Source organism: Sceloporus occidentalis, unplaced genomic scaffold (assembly GCF_023333645.1).
Source record: "Sceloporus occidentalis isolate IW3139 unplaced genomic scaffold, rSceOcc1.0.p SCAF_1, whole genome shotgun sequence".
Taxonomy (NCBI): Eukaryota; Metazoa; Chordata; class Lepidosauria; order Squamata; family Phrynosomatidae; genus Sceloporus; species Sceloporus occidentalis.
In genome coordinates this window covers 50,022,058-50,045,743 of record NW_028316981.1, presented here as the reverse complement: position 1 = coordinate 50,045,743, position 23,686 = coordinate 50,022,058, and the positions used below count along the sequence as shown (strand labels likewise).

The 23,686-nt window shown below is 39.9% G+C and overlaps 1 protein-coding gene across 3 annotated transcripts in view; it reads left to right on the top strand.

The window, feature by feature from the left end:
- FGD5 (FYVE, RhoGEF and PH domain containing 5) overlaps nucleotides 1-23,686 on the top strand; it is a 205,799-nt gene that overhangs the window by 66,210 nt on the left and 115,903 nt on the right. For all 3 annotated transcript variants that reach the window (XM_089520869.1, XM_089520879.1, XM_089520859.1), the window contains exon 3: nucleotides 22,165-22,294. In XM_089520869.1, the coding sequence (XP_089376995.1) occupies nucleotides 22,165-22,294 (130 nt within the window). The remainder of the gene's footprint in view (nucleotides 1-22,164; nucleotides 22,295-23,686) is intronic.

Here is a 23,686-nt window from a genome sequence, read left to right as displayed (position 1 = left end):
CTCAAGTAGATGTGACGGTCAGAAGTGCTTGCTATCAACTTTGGTTGATACGCCAACTGCGACCCTACCTGGGCCACAGGGACCTTGAAACTGTGGTACATACTCTGGTAACCTCTCGCTTAGATTTCTGTAATGCGCTCTACATGGGGCTACCCTTGTACCAAACTCAGAAGCTTCAGTTAGTACAAAACATGGCAGCCAGACTGGTCACCGGCGCATCCAGGTTTGACCATATAACACCTATTCTGAAAAATCTTCACTGGCTGCCCATTCACTTCCGAGCGCAATACAAGGTGTTGGTTATTACCTATTAAGCCCTACATGGCTTGGGCCCCAGTTACTTGAGGGTCTGCATCTCACCATATAATCCGCCCCGCACACTCAGAACATCCGGGAAGAATCTGTTGGAAACTCCATCTTCCAAATATGTTTCCACATCCCAGATGACCTTTTCAGTGGTGACCCCACGGATCTGGAATAGTCTTCCCGAGGAGCTCCATCTTATGACCCCCCCCCCTAGAAACATTTAAAAAGAGGCTCAAAACCTTCCTCTTTTGTCAAGCCTCCCCCCCCCCCCCAAGAAATGAAGTTGAGTGTTCTTGATTCCATCAGTTCTCTGCCTTACCCTGTGAATGAATGTGTTCTGTATAATTGTATTACTGGATTTTATCTATTTTTATGTGTAATAGTTTTAATAGTCTGTAAACCGTTTTGATCTACGGAAAAATGGTATACAAATAAAATTTATTATTATTATTATTTATTTGTGGGCAAACTATCCATGATAAACTATGGTTTGTGCCTGTGATATATACCAGAACAGGAAATGCATTTCCACCTGTGGTTTCCAATTCTGATTTCAAAGCTAAATGAAACCCATCATTTATTGCTCATTTGGGAATCTATGGTTTGCCAGAAAATGAATGTTAGGGAGGGAATTGGAGCCTGTGCAGAAAAGAAGGGGAAGATGGCAGCCTGCAAACCTGAATAAAGCCAAGTTTGGTTTAGGGTTACATGTGGGCTAGGCCAGTGTCTCTCTGATATGCAAATAACAGCTTCCATTACTCTATATTGCCAAACAGCTAATTATGGTGTAAACACTTACAAGGAGTGCTTTTTTGTAGCTATTGTCTCCTTGTACTGTTGCAGTCAATTTAAGGTTAGCTTGTCCCAGAAGGCTCATTGCTTCCTGCAGTGTGCTGGCTAACTCTTGGAGAGATTGCCAGAAATCACTGGAAGAGCAATAGATAATATACTCACAATCTGCTCTCATTCAGCCATATCATTGCTACAAGCAAGCAAATTAGTTGAAGATTAGGCAGTCTGTGGAGATATTGTCAGCTATGTGTCTTTCTTTTTCTCCCCATCCTCCCAAATATATTTTTACTGCCACACTCATTTCTCCCACCCCACACTGACTTTTTGCTGCTGCATTAAAGTTTATTGCTTGCAGTAAGTTTTACTTAGCAATGATTTTAATGATCTAAGGAAGAATATCATTTAGCTGAATTAAGAAACACAACTCCCCTTTTTGCATAGGCTTTCAACATTTTATGAGTCTGTAATGGTTAATTTTATAGAAAATCTTAGCCTTGTTGCAGCGGTAGTTTAAGATAATGACTTTGAAGTGGCCACATTTTATGTACACTTAACGAATATGCTGCATAAGTTGCTGGAAAGGCTGGGAAACAGGAGTGCTCATACAGCATATTAAATGTGCATGATCAGGAGCTGTGTTTATTTAATGGTGTTTGCCAGAACTTCTCAGAGGCATCTAAAGCATTTTCCCTGTGTCATGTTCCAAAAAAATATCCTCCTTGGTGAGTACTGGAAAGTGCTTATTTCTGATAGGAGCCCAGGTAGCGCAGTGGTAAAATGCTGGTACTGTAGCCACAACGTTGTGAGTTCAATCCTACAGAAGGGCTCCAAGTTCCACTGAGTCTTCCATTCTTTCGTAGGTCGGTAAAATGAGTACCTAGCTTGTTGGGGGCAATTGGCTTGCACATTGTAAATCGTGTAGGGAGTGCTAGTTCACTGATAAGCGGTATAGAAATGTACTTGCTATTGCTATTGCTGTCCAGTCTAAGGATAGGTTGCACTGAAATGTTACTGTGAAAAAGTGATGCACCAAAGCTCAGGAGGAGGTTGCTGAAGCCAGAACACATTGGTCAAATCATTCTTGGAAAGTGGTCACTACAAGTGCATCCTGTGTGACAAGGAAGAAACTAATGCATACCCTCTACGCATTTGGCAGGGACAGCCATAATTCATCTTCTGTCACCCCATTTTCCAGCTGCTTTTAAAATGTCCCAGTTTCTGTCTCATATTCTTACTTTCTTTCTTTGTCCTCAGCTTACTTCAGTGTCTGCAAACTGAGTTCAAAGTACAAAAGTAGTTTGCACTCAGCTTAGCATGGGAACAGGAGAGGAGGGGAAAGAATTTTGTAGTGTCTCCCAGCTTGTGTGTTTTTCTTTATTAATGACTGTTGCCATCTTAACCACACTCTGATGTTGCTTGGCCACATGTGTCCCAGTTTGCATTGGTGAAATGTTAATAATAATAATAATAATAATAATAATAAGAGTTTATTTATATCTTCCCGCCTCTCCCAATTGGATTGAGGTGGGATCACAACAGAGTTTTAAAAATACAGTTAAAACATTACAATATTATTATCACACAAGTTAAAACCACAGTTAAAAACATAAAATCAACAATCATGGGGTCAGATGCTCTCGTTCCATACAGAAACAGTCTGTAATTCATAGAAGGTCAGGTGGGTTATGCACGTCAAAAAAACTCTGTCTTAACTGCCTTCCTGAAAGTTTCCAGGGATGTAGCAAGGTGGATCTCCTCTGGGAGTCCATTCCATAGTGTGGGGGCAGCTATACTAAATGCTTTTTGGGAAGTAGAAACATATTTAGATGCTGGTATCTCTAACAATTTCTTCCCATTTGTTCTAAGAGTGCGGGGCAGATTGTATAGGCAGATGGGTTCTTGTAAGTAATTCGGGCCCAAGTCATGTAGGGCTTTAAAGGTAATTGGAAGCCAGTGTAGATCTTTCAGAATAGGTGTTATGTGGTCAAATCTCAAGGATCCAGTGAACAACCCGGCTGCCGCATTTTGCACTAATTGGAGCTTCCGAACTTGATGCAAGTTAGATGGTATGTGCATGTCACTGCTCTTACATGGCAGGAGGGTGGGAAAGTGAGTCTGCAGAGTTAAAAATAGATTTTTATGTTATTTAAATTATTGATTAAATATTTGTTTATTGCTTCTCAGTTTGTTAGCATCCCCATGGTACTACACGGCACATAACTGTGATAATAACACCCCAAAGTTAATCTTTGGGGAGTTTTTCTGTGCTGATATTAAGTTTATGAAGTCATAGCAAAATGTCACGTTTTAGAACAAAGGAAGAACCATGCTGGATCAGACCAAAGGACTGTTTAGTCTGCACTTGTTCACATAGTAGCCCATCAATTAACCTCTGGGAACCTCTTAGCAGGACATGGCTGCAGTTGAGACTTCTTTCTCATGCCTCTGACTTTAGCAGTGACATATCACCATCTTATAATCATTGATGGCCCCATCTTCATTTTATTTACTTTTTGAATGTATACCCCACATTTCCCCTGAAATATAATCAGTTGGTTTCTCTAATCTAAAAGTGGATTGGAAATAGCCAAATTGGCAGACAACACTGCATTCTGTAGTAGAAAATTCGATTATGCACTCTGTAAAAATGTCCTTCTCTGTCCTGAATCTTGAGCCATTCAGCTACAGTAACACTAAAACTGGGAATGACCCCCATATCCATGGGGATACCCACAATTTTACTTACATGCCTCCAAAAAGTATGGTCTTTCTAGGCAGCTGGAGGTTCTCCAGTGCAACTCTATGGTCAACCCGCCCTGAATCCCATTGTGGAGAAAGGCGGGATATAAATCCTGGAAATAAACAAACGAACTCTTGCCAGAAACATAAGGTTTGCTATTGTCTGCAATTTTCTCTATCCTCATGAAGTCTGGGAACATACCTCTATGAATACGGGGTTATACTGTACTGTAAGAGCTTCTGCTTTCTCCACAGTTTTTTATACATATATCACATTTCCCCTAACTTATTTTTAGTCACCTTTTATTCTCCGTTACCTTGTTTATGTTGGCTTTTCTTTTTCTGAACCTTTTCCAAGTCTATTAGGTTGGAACCTTTGCTTGGACTATGGGCCATCAGTGTTTCTATTTTTTACATTCTTATTACAAAATAAAACCAATAAAAATATCAGGAATTTTAGAACACTCTGTTTGCAGAGCGCAGGGCTGTCTCTTCACTCTTAGGGGCATACTTATTGTATGTTCCGGTTGTAATTCTGGCAGTGGTTTGCATTGCTAGGCAAACTTGTCAGCACCAAAAATGTGGCAACAGAGATGGGAAATCCTTTCAAGTTTTGTCTTTCATTGACAAAAGTCAGTGGTGAAAGGGAGGTATTTCCACAGCCAGCATCACTTGCTGCTGTTTGGATGCTGATCCTGGTGTGGAAAAAGCACGAATATGTTTTCGTTCTGCAATCATGTACTGTCCCAGCCAGCGGTAAGGAAAGAAAGAAGCCCTTTCCCCTGACTATCTCCACATTGTAGTGAATGGCATTTTTACCTAGGGACATAAAATAAATTGGTTGGGTTTGCTGAGATGGGGTTGAGATGGAGTATACCTGCTAGGAAATTAGTACTTTTCCAAGGCTTTTTATATGCTGGGTAAAGGATGAATACAAAACCAAGAACACATTTTAAGAATGCTGACAAACAGGCTTAGTCAGTGATTAAAATATGAAAATATGCATAAAATGGATACTTCAGAAAAATGCATTAAAATATCTGTGCACTGAAAAATATTAGATAAAAATACATATGATTTTTCCATGCAAGAAGTGGGAGAAAGGTCTCACAGCTTGATATAGACCTAGGGCAGGATGAAAATTCAAGTGCAGTTCTGGGAAATGCAGTAGAAATGAGACTGCTTTAAATTTTTAAAAAGCTGATTGCAGTTGCATTTTAAAGATGCTGAATGAACTTTTAATTGACAAATGTAGGGAAAAGTAGACAGTGCACTTAAGGAAGGGGATATGGTGACAAAAATTAATGTAAAATCCTTGTGTGATTTACCATCAAGTCCATCTGTTTGCATTGCAAAAGCTGGGAAATCGCAAGCTTAGCACATGAAATTAAAAACTATGCTGACTGCTGTTTTTCAGTGTGTCTGTATGCTTTTACTGTTGAGGCCCATACTAGATAAGATTCTCTGTAATATTCTCTATTATTCAGCTAATAACCAAGCTGAATGTGTCAGCTTTTAGGCAGTAGTTCTGGTTCCCATTGGTTCAGATGAGTACAGAATGGCATAGCAAGCTGCCAGAGAAAAGATGTTGTCACTGATATTGTGGCCCAGCAATATTGTGGAGAGTTTCTAAGGCACAGAATTGAGATGATGCATACTTTGTGTTATCATGTCTGCATTACACAGATCTTCCTTTAGGGCTATCTACCTGTCTTGGGGCCTATTCAACAATACTTTGCAGTTTGATAAGGGAAGAGATGAGCTCCCTGGTGTAGATCTGGAAGAAAGAAAAAGTTGCTACTTCACTGACGTGTCTATCACCTCAGCTAAGAATCTGAAAGATGTTTCCCAGGACACCAGAATCATTTTACATAGCTTTCATTTTGAAAGACCAAGTGGTCTTTTGACAAAATTGCTGCAAACACTTCTCACAAAGGCCATACTTTTTTCAGCCCTCCTTGAAATGCCCCTGAAATTAAACTCCTAAGGGTGTCCTTTCAATTCTCAGTTTTAACCTGCCTTCGCATCAATGACACTGACCTTTGAAGAGAGTTTTGGCTAGTATGATATTGTGCCATAAGGGACTCTTCAAATGCTTTCATACAGGAGATTATTCCCCACCACTTAGACAGTTTTGTCATATGCCAACTTTTATATACACCCATATCTATAAAATAAAGTAGGAATATATAGAAACTCAGTTGACATATGGTGACAATGTAGAAGTACTGCTGTTGGGGAATAGTCTACTATGTGAAGGCACAGAAAAGACTGTTTATAGTTAAAAAAATTGTGTCATCAGGACTTTAGAAATTTGTTTATACCTTCCAACTATAGTGATTTGGCAGGAATGGTCCTGATTAATCATCTGCCATTCCACTTTTTCAGCTGCTTTTAAAATATTCAATTTCTCTCTCCTCCTCCTACTTTCTCTCTTTGTTGTCAGTTTACTTTTGTTGCTGTAAATAGTACAAATATAGTTTGCATTCAATTAATTCATCAGGTAGAAAGGTGGGGAGGGGTGAAATCTTATCTTTCTCTGTAGGCTCAGGCAAAAGCAAACTGCTGCAGCCTCTCCTAGCTTGTTTGTTCTTCCTCTTTAATAACTTTTGCCAACTTGACAACACTTTGATGTTGCTTGGCTGCACATGTTACAATTTTCACCTGTGAAATGTTTAACGGTATGTTTTTATTTTGTTTTGTTTTGTTTTATTTATAGCTCACCTTTCTCTTGACATGGGACTTTAGGTAGTTTATAACATAGGGCAACTAGCCAAGTCACTGATAAGGGATGATGGCAATTGCTAACAACATCTAGAAGACCATAGTTTCTCTGACCTGCTGCTTAAAATAAGTCTCTTTGAAGCCAAAAGATATCTCTGCCTGTGTGCACTCCACCCATAAATGAAATCCCATGCTACAGAAAGGCATTTCTGCAAGGGTTACTACTGTACCATTCATTAATAGCACCATTCATAACAATTAGTGCTGTAATATACTGAGGCATTCTTATCAAATTAGAATATGTTTCTACATAAGTGTAATGTGGCCATTTATCATAGAAGGAGAAGCCTAATTCTGCATCTGTTAGGACAAACTGTTATAAATTGCAAAAAAAGGCAGTTTCCTAGAGGGAGAGGCAAAGCTGTTACAGAGACTCTCAATCTGTTCCTAGTTCTGTTTTTCTGTTCTGCCGGTGGTGCCACTATCACTTGTGCTGAGCAAGAGGCTCACATCTCTGCTATGCCACTTTGCAGCCTCCTGGGCACTTTCTAGTGACGAAAGATAACAGAACAATGGTAACATCCTTTTACTACCATTTGTGGTCATTATTACATTTTTCGCAGAGATAGCATGTACTTAGAAAATTTTCAACAAGTTCAGCAAGAAATATACAATACTGCATGATGGGGGGGGGAGTCTGAATGTTAAGCAAAAAAAGAGACCAAAAAAAGAGGAGAGATGAGAAACTGCAGCCTTTTAAAAAATAATCTAAATGAGAATTTATTAAGAGATAGAATGAAGTCTGAAAGAAGACACATGGGGCTTCGCTGTGCCACTGAATGACTGGCTCCACACCAAAAAAACAGAATGCAAATAGTGTGAGACTGGTAAAATCAGAATTTAGACTACTCTTGTTATCTTATCTCAAACACTAATTGTTGCTGTTTGCCTTAAGTTGTTTCTGACTTATGACAACCCTAAGGCCTTCTCTGGGGCTGAGCGAGTGTGACCTGTCCAACATCACTCAGTGAGTTTTCATGACTGAGTGGGGAATAGAACTTTGATCTTCAGAGTCATAGTCCAGTCCTCAAACCTTACACCACACTGGCTCTACAAGCACTAGTAAGAATGGGCAAATCTGTCAGTTTCATTTCCCTTGCACTGAGATTTTGAAAATCTCAATTTTGTTCTCTGCTAAATATGAGGAAATTTGCAAATGTTAGTAAATGCTTCAAAAACAAACTGAATAAAATTCTCTCCAGCTTAACTAAATAAATTCAGTAGGCAAGGGTTCTCACTGCATGAAAAAGATTACATTTTATCTGCCTGTCTGTCAGCTCTTCCACACTGCAAAAATAAAGCAGTTTGACACCACTTTAATGATCTTGCTACCATCCTGTCGAATCCTGGGATTTGTAGTTTGGTGAGGTATTCAGCCTGGTCTGTTAGAGAGGTCTGGTGCTTCACCTAACTACAAATCCCAGTATTATGTAGGATAGAGTTTGGTGTCAAACTACCTTATTTCTTCAGTATAGATACTCCCATGTAGGTGCTTCCAAAGATCTGTCAGTTCTTCCCAAAAGAAGAACTGTCTTTAAAAAAACAATTCACAGGAAAAATGAGAGCAACATTAATTCAATCAGAACGTGGTACATTTTATTTTTTTTAAAAAAATCTCAAATTCTTTTCATCTCATAGTTAATTCTTTCTTAAATTCTTACAAAACTCCCAGACTTTAAAACCTCATCCATCCATAAGTACTAAGTATCACAGGAGTGTGAAACTGACAAGATAAGCTGAGAAAAATTGAAATCCCCTGCGGCTAATATTTAATTGTTTAGCCCTCCCTCCATGATAACTGTCATCCTTCGGCCTGTGAGGGAGTGAACAGGCAGGCCCAGTTCCACCAGGGCTAGCCTGAAGAAGAAGAAGAGCCCTCCCTCCAGTCCATCTGCCTTGGTCCAGGCCTCAGATGGAGGGAAGAACCACTGGACCGCATCCCCTTTCCCACCACTATTCCCTTCTCCTTTTATGTCATGTCTTTTAGATTGTAAGCCTGAGGGCAGGGAAACGTCTAATTAAAAAGAATAATTGTAAGCCACTCTGATAGCCATTAGGGCTGAAGGACAGGGTATAAATACCATAAATAAATAGGCTTGCCTGCTTGTTTCTATTAAAAGATGTACATTAAAGATAAGAGTTGCTTTATCAGAATAACAATCGCATAAGTGAGCATTGTGAGGGTAATTGCAGAAAAGGATTTTTGGATTACAGCTCTCGCACTCTGTTACCATTGGCCAAGTTGGCTGGGGCATCTGGAAACTGAAGTCCTAAAATGTCAAGAGCCAATGATGGTCTTTCTGTGGTCAGGCTCAATGCTATGGAATTCTGAGAATTGTAGTTTTGGGAGACTTTTAGCCCTCTCTGTCAGAGAGCTCTTTTGCCACAACTCACTACAATTCCCAGAATTCCATAGCTTTGAACCATGACAATTAAAATGGTGTGGCACTGGATTATTTATGCAGTGCAGATGCAGCCTTAGATCCTTGCACTTTATCCAAACCTCTAATTGTGTTGAATGTCATTCCTGCCTTAACTGAACAAAGTCCTATTCATTCACACATTTAAGGAAAGTGCAGAGGAAAAGAAGATATTTCTAACAGATGAAATTGGGCATGCAGGAGGAGAGTTGGCACTAGTTCCATTGTCCTTGAACACAATTCCCAATGCCTGCCCCACAGATCCTTGGAAATTTCTCTGCTTTCCTCTGTTCTCCTCCACTGCTTTCTGCTGACTTCTGCTTTGCTCTACCAACCTTTCCTCTGGGTACACATTCTCCATGTACTAAAATAATGATTTTGTACAGTTGGCCTAGATGAGATGAGAAGGAGCAGTGAACAACATCAACACAACAACGAGGGAAAGAGCCCTGCGTGTGAAGGATTGCATGTATCCCAGGAAGGCTATAAAAGCAGTCACTAGCTTTCAGGATATAAAGTTATTGCCAACAGTTCAGAGCAAGGTTAGAAATGCCACAGCCCTCTTTCCTTTAGTGTGTCAAATGTAAAGCCTAGGAAAGACTACAATTCCCAGAATCCCCCACCATGGCTAGGAAGTTATGGAAATTGTGATTCAGTTGTTAAAAGCTATTGCCAAATCAAGCATTACACACTTTGTTTTTTTATTTTTGTTAAAGCATGTTTGTCATCATCATCATTCATTATTATTAATTAACAATGTACAAGAGAGCCAACATGGTGGAGTTGTTTGAATGCTGGACTACAACTCTAGAGACCAGGATTCGATTCTCCACTTGGCCATGAAACCTGCTGGGTGACCTTGGGCAAGTCACATACCCTCAGGGTAAGGCAATGGCAAACTTCATCTGAACAAATCATGCCAAGAAAACTCCATGATAGGTTCATTTTAAGGTTGTCATAAGTCAGAAGCACACAACAAAAAATAATAATCAATGTACAGGGTGTTTTCCATGTAAAATGATAACAACAAAAAACAGCCAGCCCTGCCAACGTGTACAATCTAAAATATATACATGCGCACACACAGAAGAAAATTATTAGTTCCAGTTAGTGCACCTCTATCAAATCAATGGAACCTCGGTTGATCAACACCAGAATCTCCACACCACTTTGGATAGGTCACTTTTTTCTCCAGTGACTTCTCTGTTGGTTTGCTGCTATTGTTTTAATCCTTTACAAGTACTAAACTTTATGTTTTTCTGATCTCTCCATGGACCGAATAACCTGTGTGTTTAAAAGACCCATAAAATTAGATGAAGATTCCCCCAGTTTACATTTCTGTGAATGATTATGCAAACACAACAAAACCAGCTGGTCTCTGCAGACTGCCTGTCAAAAACGAAAGAGCAGGCTGCAGATTCCAGCTAATAATACTGTTTCCTGCATCAGAGATGGAGGAAGTGGGTGGAGGGGGAAAGAGGTCTGCTCTGTTCCTTTCGGATGATTAGCCAGGTTTTACACTGTTTCAACAGGCTAAGTACCCACATTATAAACATAGAATCATAGAGTTGAATTCTATGAAACTATGGTCATAATGTGCTTTCTGTGGTTACTAGTGTGATGAGCAGAGCATCTCAGGGCCAGCCCAAGATATTTTGCTACTTCAGGCAGAGCAGTAACTGATACAATTACAGTAACTGAGATAGAGCTAGCTCTGGGGCTAGTGTTAGATTTGAGGAAGTCCTTTGACTCACCTCATCCCACCTTACCAAATGGCAGTAGATACCATCAGCTTCTATTTTACATAGACATTTTTTCTTGGGCCGCTGGGGATGGCATCCTGCTAGTGACATATGGGTATGAAAATGTAGCTTATGCCTTTTGCATTCTATCAGAAATTCTTCTTTCTGACAGCTGTTAAGCACTGGTAGAGACTGTTCCTCCTGTTCCTGGTAAGGAGTGGAGAGGAAGAGAGAAGGGAGAGACAATCCAGATGATGAAGATGCTACTGTCTTGAGCTCCCAGGAGAACGAAAAGGAGGATACCCTCCATCTCTGAACATACCTTTGTGTGTGCCACTCCTCAGCTGAGACTAGTTGCTTCTCTATCATCTGAATTGCCTCATTCTTCCCTTACCTCTCAATGGGAAAAACAGTAATGGTTCCTTTGAGGGTTTGACAACTACTGGGGCTGGGGGAGAAAAACTGCAGATGCAGTGTTACACTCTGTCAGCCCAGGTTTGGCCTAGGACTCCAGCATAAGCTTCCACATCATCATCATGAATTGATTATTAGCCTTATCACCATCTAACTTTGCTATCAGCATTTGAATTTGCTTCCTCTAATAACTCAGATGGTGTTTCAATTGCTAAAGCTACCAAACATATAGTAGCAGCTGTCTTTGGATGATGAGTTTTCGGGCAAGATACAAAGTGTTGGTTTTAACATTTAAAGCCCTACTTGGCTTGGGTCCTGACTTATTGCGGAAACGCCTTCCCCCATATCATCCTCCCCGCACTCTTCGTTCTGCTGGGAAGAATCTGTTTCAACCAAAGAGGACTAGACTCTCGGCAGTGACCCAGCGTTCATTTTCAGCAGCTGCTCCTAGACTCTGGAAGACCTCCCGGAGAAGATTCATCAGATTACCACCTTGGAAACCTTTAAGAAGGCTATTAAGATGGATCTCTTCTGGCAGACCTTTCCATACTAGACCACCACCATTTACCTGCCTCCCCCTCCTCCACTTTTTCTCCTCTTTTGTCCATCCTCATTTCCATCCTATCTGGATCCGCTATAAACTTCCTACAAATTTCACACTTATTTTAACTGTTATTTTATACTATTGTTTTAATGTCCTTCTGGTTTAAGCTCCTTTTAGTATTAATATGGCGCATTACATAGTGCTGAAAAGCGGCGCTCTGCCTGTGCTGTCATTAGCTGCGCTGAGAAGCCCCAGCGGCCAAACCGCGAGGCTTCCCAGCGCAGCTAAAAAGAAGCGCCAAAATGGGGCTTCTTCTTGCGTCACGGAAATGATGTGACGAGGTGCCAATGGTGCACTCAACGCGTCATTCTCACAACGCTACATGCGGACGCTAAGCGTCCGGCACGTAAAAATGGCCACACCCGTGTGTATAGGGCGCGGCCATTTTTACGCCCCTGTCACGTGCTAGGGGTGAGGCCAGTATGGACGTTAGGTCCTCGGCCAACCCCTAGCACATGACGGGGGCACCGCAAAGGCCCGTGTGGAACAGGCCTATGTTTTTATACTGGGGGGAGGGATAGTTTTTTAAAAAGAATTTTTAACTGTATCTTGTTTTATTGTTGTAATCTGCTTGGATTCCAAGTGATTAAGCGGAATATAAATAATAATAACAATAATAATTATGATAAGCATTTATTGTTGTTAGCTACTCTCGAGTTGACTCTGACTCAAGGTGACCCTGTGGATTGGATACCTCCAAGAAAAAAGTTGGAATTAAAAAACAAACAAACCCTGAAGGCATCCTAGGTAAGGTACAAGGGAGGAAGGGTGGGATTAAGGAAGAGGATGAGAAGGCAGCATAATGGGGGCAGCAGCCTCAGTGGCCAAATGAAAGAATTGTGGTAGTGGCTACTCCAAAATCATTGTGTTGCTGTTTAGTTTTGGGGTACATGACTGCAGCGTCAAAGGGTTGGGGTGATAATGTCCATAGTCAAAATACATCCATAGCGCACCAGGTAAGAAAAGCCTTATGTATTTCTGAGAGCCTGGCTAGAGGACTAAATAGTCCAAAAAAAAAAAAAGCTTTCATGAACTCTGCCTCTGAGTTTGTTCTGACTTAGGTGTGAACACTGACAATTTTTGTGGTTTTTTTTTTCTTTTTTGTTAACATACATCTGTTTGTGGCTATTCCCTTTAGTACTGTTCTCTACCAATGTGGGTGAAATTGTATTTCTAGCATTTGCATTCTCTAGCTTTTGCCTCTGCAAGTTTGTTCAGTGAAACCTGGCAATGAAATACAGTTGTTGAAATACATGGTACGTTTTTCCATGTTTGAAAGACCATACTTTGTAGCATTTAAAAAAGCTTGATGGAATGAATGAGTACAGAGCACCAAAATTAAGCTTTGCTTGACATAACTATACTAATGCAGACACTACTTCCAAAGATACATTGTATAGCTAAAATATAATTTATCATCATTACATCTAAATGAGGAAGCAGTTAGTTTCTGTCCCACTGGAGCTCATTAAGTGATCAACAGGGATTGTAGTAGCAACAACAGAGTAATCTTTTGAAGTTCTTCAAAAGATGATACTGTAAACTCATAATTCTCTAATTTACCACAAAAACCACTTCAGTGAATTTCCTTTTTTAAAAAATGGGAAATCCTAGACAGCCTTCCAACTCTGTTTTGATTTCTGGCAGGGCAAAGAAAATTCATGAGACTCATGAAATCAGCCTCTTTTGAGACTATGGTCTGGTACAAACTGGTCTTTCTGACGCCCTCGTCATGTGCTAGAGTTGCCTGGGGAAGCGGAGCGCCCACATGCCCCACAACCCTCGTACGTAACGAGGGCATAACAATGGCGGTGCCCTGAATACAAGGGCGCCGTCTTTTTTACGTAAGCGCTGCTCAGCATCCATATGGCTCTGCGCTGCGCTTATGTAATGAGTGCACCAGTGGCTTGAGAAGAACCTGCTTTTTACGGGTTCTTTTCCCACCAGTGGGAAGGCACACGGTTTGACGGCTGCGGCTTCCCTCTGGCAGAAAAACAGGTGCCAGGAAGTCTGTACCGTGCCATAATTACTCAGACTATGGGCTGAAGACTACGTTTTTAATACTACACTGAAACACCATGTATAGGAAAACCAGCACACATCTAACAGGGTTTCTGCCCTTGATATGCTAGTTTTCTACAGCAGTGATAAGTAAAAATATCTTCCCATTTTGTATTTGATATAAATTTTCCAAATCCACAGCACACATACACATATACTATAGGTCAGTTTTACTGCTCCTGAACACTGGTTTATATCAAGCTATCATTACTCAACACGTAATCAAGTGGAAGACTTCCTAACAGGTGTGTTTGTAGAAAAGTCAGATTTGAAGGGACACAGAAAGTGACTGGTTCATTCTGGCTAAAACACCCTCTTAACTGGAGAAGTGTCTCTAGAGTTTGGAAGTAATGAGTTACAAATACTGAGCAGTGCTTTTTGGAGTAATGAGGTTTGTGTAATAATAACAATAACCTGAGGCCTTATTGCATGAAAAAATACAGTAAAGCCAAAAGTGGATTGGCAGAGTTGCAGCTTTCTTCCTGCCTCTATGCATGCTGTCAAAGCACTTCTCTTCCAGAGGGAGATGGTAATAGAAGCATACCTTTTGACATACTGGAAAAATCTGTTTGGCAAGAGGCATGCTTTTACTGCCATGTCCCTCAGGAAGTAGAATGGAAGTGCTACAACAGCATGAGGAGAGGCAAGGAGAAAATTGCAACTCTATTTGATCTATTTTGGTTTTCTTTTCTCCAGCAATAAGGCTTTTAAGGAGTGGGAACAAAGTAGACAATGTAGACAATGTAGGTGGATTGTGTTTGGTCTAAGGAGCAAATAACAATTTCTGTTTATTTTCAAATTACTTTTTAGGGCATTTGGGGACTTTTAAGACGTATTTTGAGCATATTTTTCCAAATAATAATAATAATAATAATATTTATTTATATCCCGCCTCTCTACAAAATGCAATCGAGGCAGCTTCATTCCATTATCTGTTACAAGGTGGTGTCTGTATGTGTATGTGTATGTCTGTGTGTGTGTGTTGCATCAATCAAACAAACAAGTAACACTTTATAATTAGGTACCCAGAAAAATACAGTGTTAATGGTAGTAAACTGAGGTATTTTGAGGCATTGTAACAAACTACATTATGGATTATTTAAAAATATAACTTTCAAAATTCCGTCAATGCCTGATTACTTTTAGTTACTGTACCTCTTCAGGCAAACTGAATCCTTGGCCTCTTTCACAAGTTTTGCTGCCTGTCTAGAGAAAATTTTTGTTTAAGATTGTTGTATTGTAAAGAATAATAGCTTTCCAACCTGGAGAAGTGATTACCCACCATAAATAATCATGGGTGAAGATGAATGCTTTCAAAGAAGGATGTATTTGTAATCATATCCTTTGCGTGCCCTGAATATCTACGTCAGGCAATATCATATCTCATTCTAGGCCCATTCAGAGAGATGGTCTTACTAAATCACTTGTCATTTTAAAAATGTATTGACAGAATTAATGTGATATATGTATCATTTATTATAACCTTAGGAAACTGTAGAATACTAGATTTCCTTTCTTCCTAGAAAACTTTTTGACTTGTTATAATGTTATGTTTTTCTGACTGGTGGGAAAATTATTTAATCTTTATTGTCATTGCTTTTGAGATTTCATTTCTTTTTCTTGTTTTCCCAACATATTTGGATTTTGCCCCATTGTACTAAAAGGTCCTAGGCATTGCTTGCTATACAATCTGAATTTCAGCCCAAATAGTAATAGTCCCATGTTAAGGACACCCCAAGACATAGAAACATAGGAAGTTGCCTTATACAAAGTAAGACCATTATTCCATCTGGCTTGATATTGTCTACAACATTAGTTTTCAGACAGCCTGTTGTGAGGGGCTAGCAATACTTTTCTTTCAGTGGGATCAGTATCGTGTTTGTACCTATATTAGCTACAACTTTTTTTACGGTCTGGAAATTTGCAATGAACCTGTAGCCAGCAGCTAACCTTCTGCAACCTGATCTCCTGTAACATATCTGTGGGAAACTAGGTTTAGGAAGGCTAGTTTAGTGTTTCAACACCACAGATGAAGAACCTCTGTTCCAGAGCCAGAGACAGCTCATGCAGGTATTCTAGACTATAGCAAGCTTCTTTTGTTCACATGTCCAATCAAGGCTTGGAAGAAGGAGATACCTTAAAACCTGAGAAACTATGAGCTCTGGATCACTTTGGAGGTATGCTGTTTAAATGATGCATGAGTCCTGAGAGACCAGAAGCCACGCCAAAGCCATGCTTAGGACTGGCGTGCAGCTTCAGCACTGCTTTTGGCCTCTTGGGACGCATGCATCATTTAAACAGCATACCTCCAAAGTGACCCAGAGCAGCTTTATTTTGGCCTGTCTATATGATATTAATAATATTTACTTTTTTATATCCCGTTGAATCTCTAAGAATCCAAGCGGATTACAACAGTAAAACAAAATACAGTTAAAAGAGAATACAGTAAAAATTCCAAGATCCCCATCCCCCCCCCCATCATAAAAACATAATTAAATGCTAAAAGGAGATTAAACCAAGAAAAGAAGTTAAAAACATTAATATACAATAACAATTAAAATGAAATAAGTGTTTCAAGCGAGGTCTGGGTAAAATAAAGATAAAGATGGGGATAACAGGAGAAAAAGGAAGGGGTGGCAGGTAAGCGAGGATATTTTGGTCTGGAAAGGCCTGCTGGAAGAGATCCGTCTTAAAAGCCTTCTTAAAGGTTTCCAAGGTGGTAATCTGACGGATCTCGTCCGGCAGATCGTTTCAGAGTCTAGGAGCAGCTGCTGAAAAGGATCACTGGGTCACTGCCAAGAGACTAGTCCTCTTTGGTTGAAGCAGATTCTTCCCAGCAGAACAAAGAATGCAGGGAGGATGATATGGGAGAAGGTGTTCCCACAAGAAGTCAGGACCCAAGCCATATATGGCTTTAAAAGTTAAAACCAACACTGTATCTTGCCCAGAAGCTAATAGGCAGCCAGTGAAGGGATTTTAAAACTGGTGTGATATAGGTGTTCCAGTAACCTGGCTGCCATATTCTGTACCAATTGAAGTTTCTGGACTTGACACAAAGTAGCCCCATGTAGAGTGTGTTACAAAAGTCCTACGACATGAATTTGAGCTCTGGTTTGCCCTACGACATGAATTTAAGCTCTGGTTTGCAGTTCAGAAAACTGTTGCATGGTACTGAGCACAGTTCCATGCAACAGTTTTCTGAACTGCAAAACAAAGCTCAAATTCATGTCATAGTTTCTTTTATATTTTGCATAGTATGTTGCAGCCTGAGAAGCTGTTGCATGGGGGCTGGTGCTCCCATGAGAGTGATGTAGAATGAAAGTAAATTCACTGTACAGTCACAATGTGAAAATATCCACAATGTGAAATGTATTTGGGCTTGAAAAGCATCTAGCTAATTTTTTAAAAATGTTATTCCAAGCAGGTCCTAAACTAATTGTACAATACCTCAGGTAACACAGCACATAACAATTGTTAATAACGTCTTTTGCCCATGATATCATAATGACTTTAAAATGAACAGTAACTGCTTAGGGAAAGATACCTGTGGCACATTTTCACTGAAAGCACAAAAGACAACTATGTAAATGCAGGCCATTTTGATTCCCCTAAGCACTGCAATAGACAACTCATCACCTTTATCTTTCTTATTGCCCCTGCTATTAGCGACTTCTAGCCTTTAATTCAGAAAATAGCTCCAAGTTGAAGAACAGGTAAACTGGCTTCTTATGTGGAAGAGATGTACTCATTGCTTATAGCTGATCGATCACTTGGTTCCCAGATGTTTGACTCTAAGCCATAAAGCTTGGATGTCACTTCTTCCAAGGTTCTGATAAAATATCTGCCCCAAAAAAGGCTCCCCTTTCCCCAAAGACACAAGATTTTGGAATCATGTTGCGGCAATCTAATTACTGTATATACTCATGTTCAAGTTTAGAAATTTAGGTCAAAAATTGACCCCAAAAACTTATCCATGGGTCAATGTAAGTATTGTATTTTAACTTTTATTTAAAAGAATGAACTATGCCCTGGTGAAAGGCAAAAGTATAATCTATCCTAGAAGTACCAATCCCCTCTACTTTCTCATCCATCCAGCCTTAAGAGGAAGCACAAAGAGCTATGTCTGCTGGAATTTTGTAAGTTGTTTGACATGATTTTGCTTTGCTTCATCCTTTAGGTCCTTTGCTATATACCCCTAAGTTTTACCCTCGATGCATCCATGGGTCATATCAAAATCCATAATTTTGGCCCCAAAACTTGCCCTCGACTTATACATGAGGTCAACTTATAGTCGAGTATATACGGTATATAAAAATGAAATTCATCCATGCCAGAGCAGAATAGCTTCTTGTACAGGAACCAACATAGCTAGCCAGATTTTTGTCATTTATATCCCATATCTGTAGAAAGATGTTTTCAGTAGTCTGACAAACATGTAACCTGTTTCTCTGTTGACTTTCTGTATTTGCTCTACATGTAGTCACAGTTGTTTATTTTCCTCTTCTAGCTCCTCTTCCATAATTTTCCATTTTGGAGCATGTTTTGATTTCAGAAAGTCCTAGGTTCAGTTCCTGCCATTTCTAGTTAGAAACGTCTTTAGTCACCATGTGATGTGCTAAAATCATTTAATGTGTGAAAAGTACTATAGGAATTGTGATGGTGGTCGTTATGTGTCTTCAAGTCAACTCCAACCCATGGTGGCCCTATCTTAGAATTTTCTTAGCAAGCTATGTCCAGACTCAGAGTGGGTTTACCCTTGCCTTCCTCTGAGGCTGAGAATGTGTGACTTGCCCAGGGTCACCGAGTAAATTTCCATGGCTGAATGGGGATTTGAACCCTGTTCTCTCAGATTCCTGTTCCAACACTCAAAACACTACACCGCACTGGCATTCTGGGAAAACTTGTAAATAAAGATTGGACTACACTACCAAAATGGCGGTGACAGGGGGATCAAGAAGAAATGTGAGAGACTGAAAATTTGACTGGGCCGGTATCAGGAGATAAATCCTCACTTATTTCATGTTTGTTGGTGAACAAAAGTAAAGGTTTTTTCCCCCTGCTGCATTTTGTGCATTTTATTTTTTTGTAATCTGTGACTTTCTCTCTTTCTTTCTCTCTCTCAAAAAAAAAACACACACACACACACACACACACAGAGAGAGAGTATATCTAGGAGAGAACATTTTAACATGTGATACAGTATTTTTTTTAATATATTTATACTATTTTGCAGTGCTTTCTATGCAATATAGTACATTTTAGACACCCAACCCCTTCCCCCCATTGCTATTATTGACAAATGCTCTCCTGTAGGAGCAAAATTTGGTCTAGTGGTCTGAGCATTAGACTATGATTCTGGAGACCAGGGCTTGAGTTCCCAGTTGGCCTTAAAAAAACCCACTGGGGGGCCTTGGGCAAGTCACACTCTCTCAGCCTCAGGGGAAGGTAATGGCAAACCTCCTCTGAACAAATCTTGCCAAGAAAACTCCATGATAGTTTCTCCGTAGCATTGCCATATATTGGAAATAACTTGAAGGCACACAACAACAACAACGACAATGACAACAACAAGGAGCAAAACAACAACAAAACCTCCTTGTGGCTGACAGTGTCTCAACATGTGACACTTTTTTCTTGTTGAGGATGAGAGAAATTGTGAACATTCTTTACATGTGTAAATAGATTCCACTTGGCTTATGTACCAATTTGTATTAGCTTCAAATGAACAAGTAGCCTCCTTATAATCAGTGAAATTCTTCTAATCTTGTTCTGGAGAATTAAGTAGTTATTTTTCTGCATGTAAGAATAATGAGAATTTCAGGGAAATTCAGCACCTTTTCTTACTAAGAATATGAGGATTTCAGTACACTTTTAACCACTTTTTGAGGAAAACTGTTTGCAAAAACTATATGTGTTTTTTCTTCATAGAAAACATACTTTTTGCCACAAAGACTTGTTTTGAACAAAGAACAGTGTATTTGGGGGGGGGGGGGGGGAGGAATTATCATGAATGTTGAACCACTCTTTTAATTGAAGATCTGGAAATGAAGAAACATTCTTTTTAATCCTGCTAGAGATATAACTACCTTGTATTTGCAGATATCTGCATACTCTGTTTGCATCTATTTTGCTCAAATGCATGGAAAATCCAAACTGAATTGTTTTCAGCCAGTGTGGTCAAATGTCAGACTTGGAATATCTGGGTTAATTCTTACTCTACTGTGGAAGTCACTCGGAGACTTTCAGTCTAGCTTGTGAGGACAAAGAAGAGAGGAAATGCTTTACATGCATAAGGTATAATACTAGGAATGAGTGATAGAGTTAATTGTTTTCTTTTCTCCTTACCATTGCTTTTTCCTTGTCCATGGCATCTTTTTAGATTGTAAGCCTAAAGACAGGAACTGCCTTATTATTTCTCTGTGAATTCTTCTGTTTGAAGAGCAAGGTACAAATTAGTGGTGGGAATTGTTTAAAAGTTGTTGGACTGTTAGATGTTGTTGGATTGCAACTCTCATGAGGCCTGGCCAGTATAGACAATGGTAAAGAATGCTGGGAGATGTAGTTTGGCAGCTTCTGGAAGGCCCTGCCTTAGCTACCCCTAATATAAATATATTAAACAGGAGTCTTGGTTTAAATACTTGTTAAAAAGTAAAAGGATAAAGAGAGAATCCTGCCCAAGACCCAGAGCATCTACTATTAGTCAGTAGGAGTACATTGAAAAATATTTGATTATGGTCTGGAACAGACCAGCAAGTTAAGCTGCCTTCCAGAAGCCGACTGGAAGCCAACCAGCAAATCACATGGGGGCGGCTTCAGGATGTTCTGGGGGCATGGTGCTTACATGCTGCATGCTGCTGGAGCATCCAGAAGCCACCCTGGGGTTTCAGCCAGGCCTCTTAAGGTATTTTTTACTGGCCCAAATAGGAGCGGATCTTTTCCACTCCTATCTGGCCCACCTCTAGGGCGGATAGGGGCTGTTGCATGTGGTTGCCGCAGCCCCAGAGCAAACAGCTCCAGAGCAGCCCCAATCTGCCTTTTTCCTTTGTTAAACACACTATACATTTATTTTATTCTCTTATTTTTTATTTACTAGGTTTGTATTCTGCCTGTTTCCCAAAAACAACACTGACAGTGCTTACATTAAAAATAAATACAAATACAATTAAAATACAAGTTCATCCTCTAAACAAAATTTAAAACACACCAATGAAAATAAGGAAAATAAAAACAAAATACATCACCCTTCCTCTTGTTAATGCCACTTTCCTAAGCAGCCAGTCAGTTGCCAAAAGCCTGCCTGTATGTCAAGGTGTTTGCTGGTCCAGAGAAGGACATCAGAGAGGGACCCAGGCTAGTTTTCTTTAGAAAAGGATTCCATAGCCTTTTTCACATTGTTTCTATGATAAAAATGATTTGACCCTATTAAACACCACATTTAACTTTTTGTAGAAAAGAAGTGCAAATATGATTACTAACAATGATAATAATAAAGCAAGAATCATTTATACTAAATCAATTTCCTAGGGTAGACATAACCATTGCATATTTACAGAAATAAATATCTGTATCTGTGTGTGCAGCCTTGTGCAAGAGTAAACCTAGAATAGAATAGAAGTTTATTGTTAAAAGCTAAAAGCCATCACAATATAAAATACATCCAAACAGTAAATACAAAAATAGTATAAAAAAACCCAAGGCACAAAAACCACAAATAAAACAACCGGGTAATATTACTAAAAGAGATCCATCAACAAAAAACAATAATACATCATAAATGATAAAATAATAAAAACATAAAACTAGAATGGTTCTAGCCGTCATTCCGATCAAGAAAACTGATTCTAATCTTGCTAGCAGCTAAACCAAATTTTGCTACCATAGAAGTAACAAATACATTGTTGCTGGCCAAAAGGGCACAAATCTGCTGAGAGCAAGATCTATCGGAAAGGGATTTTAAAATACATTCAAGGAACCTCTGTCTAAGAGTAAACCTAGGGTTTATGTAGCTTCATTCCCTTTGCCATTCATTGCTGGCACCCTTTCCTGTTTGTGACCCATGATAGCATATTTCTGTAGAATTATTAAAGGGGTGGCAAAGGAATTAGTGAGTTCTCAAATGGCTGATAATGACTTGACTAGATTCAGGAGTATCATGATGAGGATGAATAAGACGGTCTGCAGAACAAGTCTCCCAGACCTGTATTGCAAAATATAGGTCCATAATTCAGAGCCTGCTGCATGCATTTTGTTGTTCATGTTACATGAGAGTGTGCAAAGGATAACTTTGTCCTTCTGTTAACAGTGCCTACACAGAACCTTACAAAGTGTGCCCCATCTCTGTGATTCCCATTGAAGATGTCACATCAGATGAAGAACAGAAAAGCTCTGGAGATGACGACAGTAATCAGGGGGATTCCAGTCTCATCCACAAGGTAAAAGGCAGAAAGATTTTAATGTGGAACAGACCAAGAAACAAATTACATAGATTTTGGGTAGTATGTTGGGCAATTTTTGTGATACAATATGCTAAAGCTGAACTGTGACTGTGCTGATAGCAACTGTCAGCCCCTGAGGCAAAGCTGGACACCTGAGATATGCCATCTGCCCTGCAAAACACCATGGATACCAACTGAAGGGCCACTTCCTTCTCTTCTCAGAAAAGATATTTCAGTGGAAAGGAAAGGCCAAGAGAAACAGACAGATACATTAACAGCAGGAGAAGGGGGATAGATAACTCCTTGTTTGGACTCTTTAGCCTTCCTAATAGTTCAAATACACACCTTTTTCTCTTCCTCTCCACTGTATAGCTAAAATATCTGCTTCTGCTAAACAGAGAGGAGGAAACAATAAGTGAGAGTTTCCAGCTATTGCACATGCTTACATGGAGGTGTTATTACGCAGCACTAAGGAAAACAATCATAATTATAATGCCCTTTTCACCAAACAACAAGAACATAACAACATGACCTCAGTTCAACATGACCTCAGTTAGAGTCTAGGGGACGAAGCAGACCAGCAACCTGGAGCAGCCACTGGCTACTCCAGCCTTGATCAGCCCCCAGTCATCCCAGGACCACAGCAACTGGATGCCACAGTCCCAAAGCTGGCCACTGCCGCAGTCCTAAACAGGCCACCAGCAAGGAGGGGCTTTTCAGCACTCCTTTTCTGTCTGGCTTTGGGCCACCATAGACAGCCTCAGAATGGCTTCTGGTCGCATTGGGGATGTGCACTGTCTGCATGCCATGCCTCCGAAGCAGCCAGAAGCCACACTTTTTGGCCTGTCTGTTTTGGGCCAATGTTAATTTAATTAAGTATTTGTGCCTAGGAACCTACTGCAAAGGTTCTCATGGAAGATTACAAAACACTAAAATTTAAATTAAAGAAATAAAAATAGTAATCTGAGCCCTAGTATCAATATTTGAGACTCTCCCCTAGATACCCACAACAGATGGGGTGGCACTGTTCAGTAGAAGCCAGGAAATGGTGGTGGCTGCTCCCAGAAGTGAGTATATAAAAGAAAGGAGCAAGTTTGAAAGGGAGTTGATGCTTAGTGTGCCCTGAGGGGTGAAGAGCCATTGAGGCTAGGTTAGGCTGCTGTGAGGAACAGTTAGAAAGGGAAGAAGAGTGTCCTTAATTAAATTGTTGTAGTGTCCTGTGGGAGACATAGTATTTGGTGACTAGTGGAGTCACAGGCAACCAGAAGGGTTATAAGATGCAAATGGTTAATAAAGGTTCAGTGAGAACTTAGTGTGTAAGGAAACATATAGAAAGCTATAAAGAAACAATTACAAAGACAAGCTAAAAAAACTGTTAAACTTTGTAAC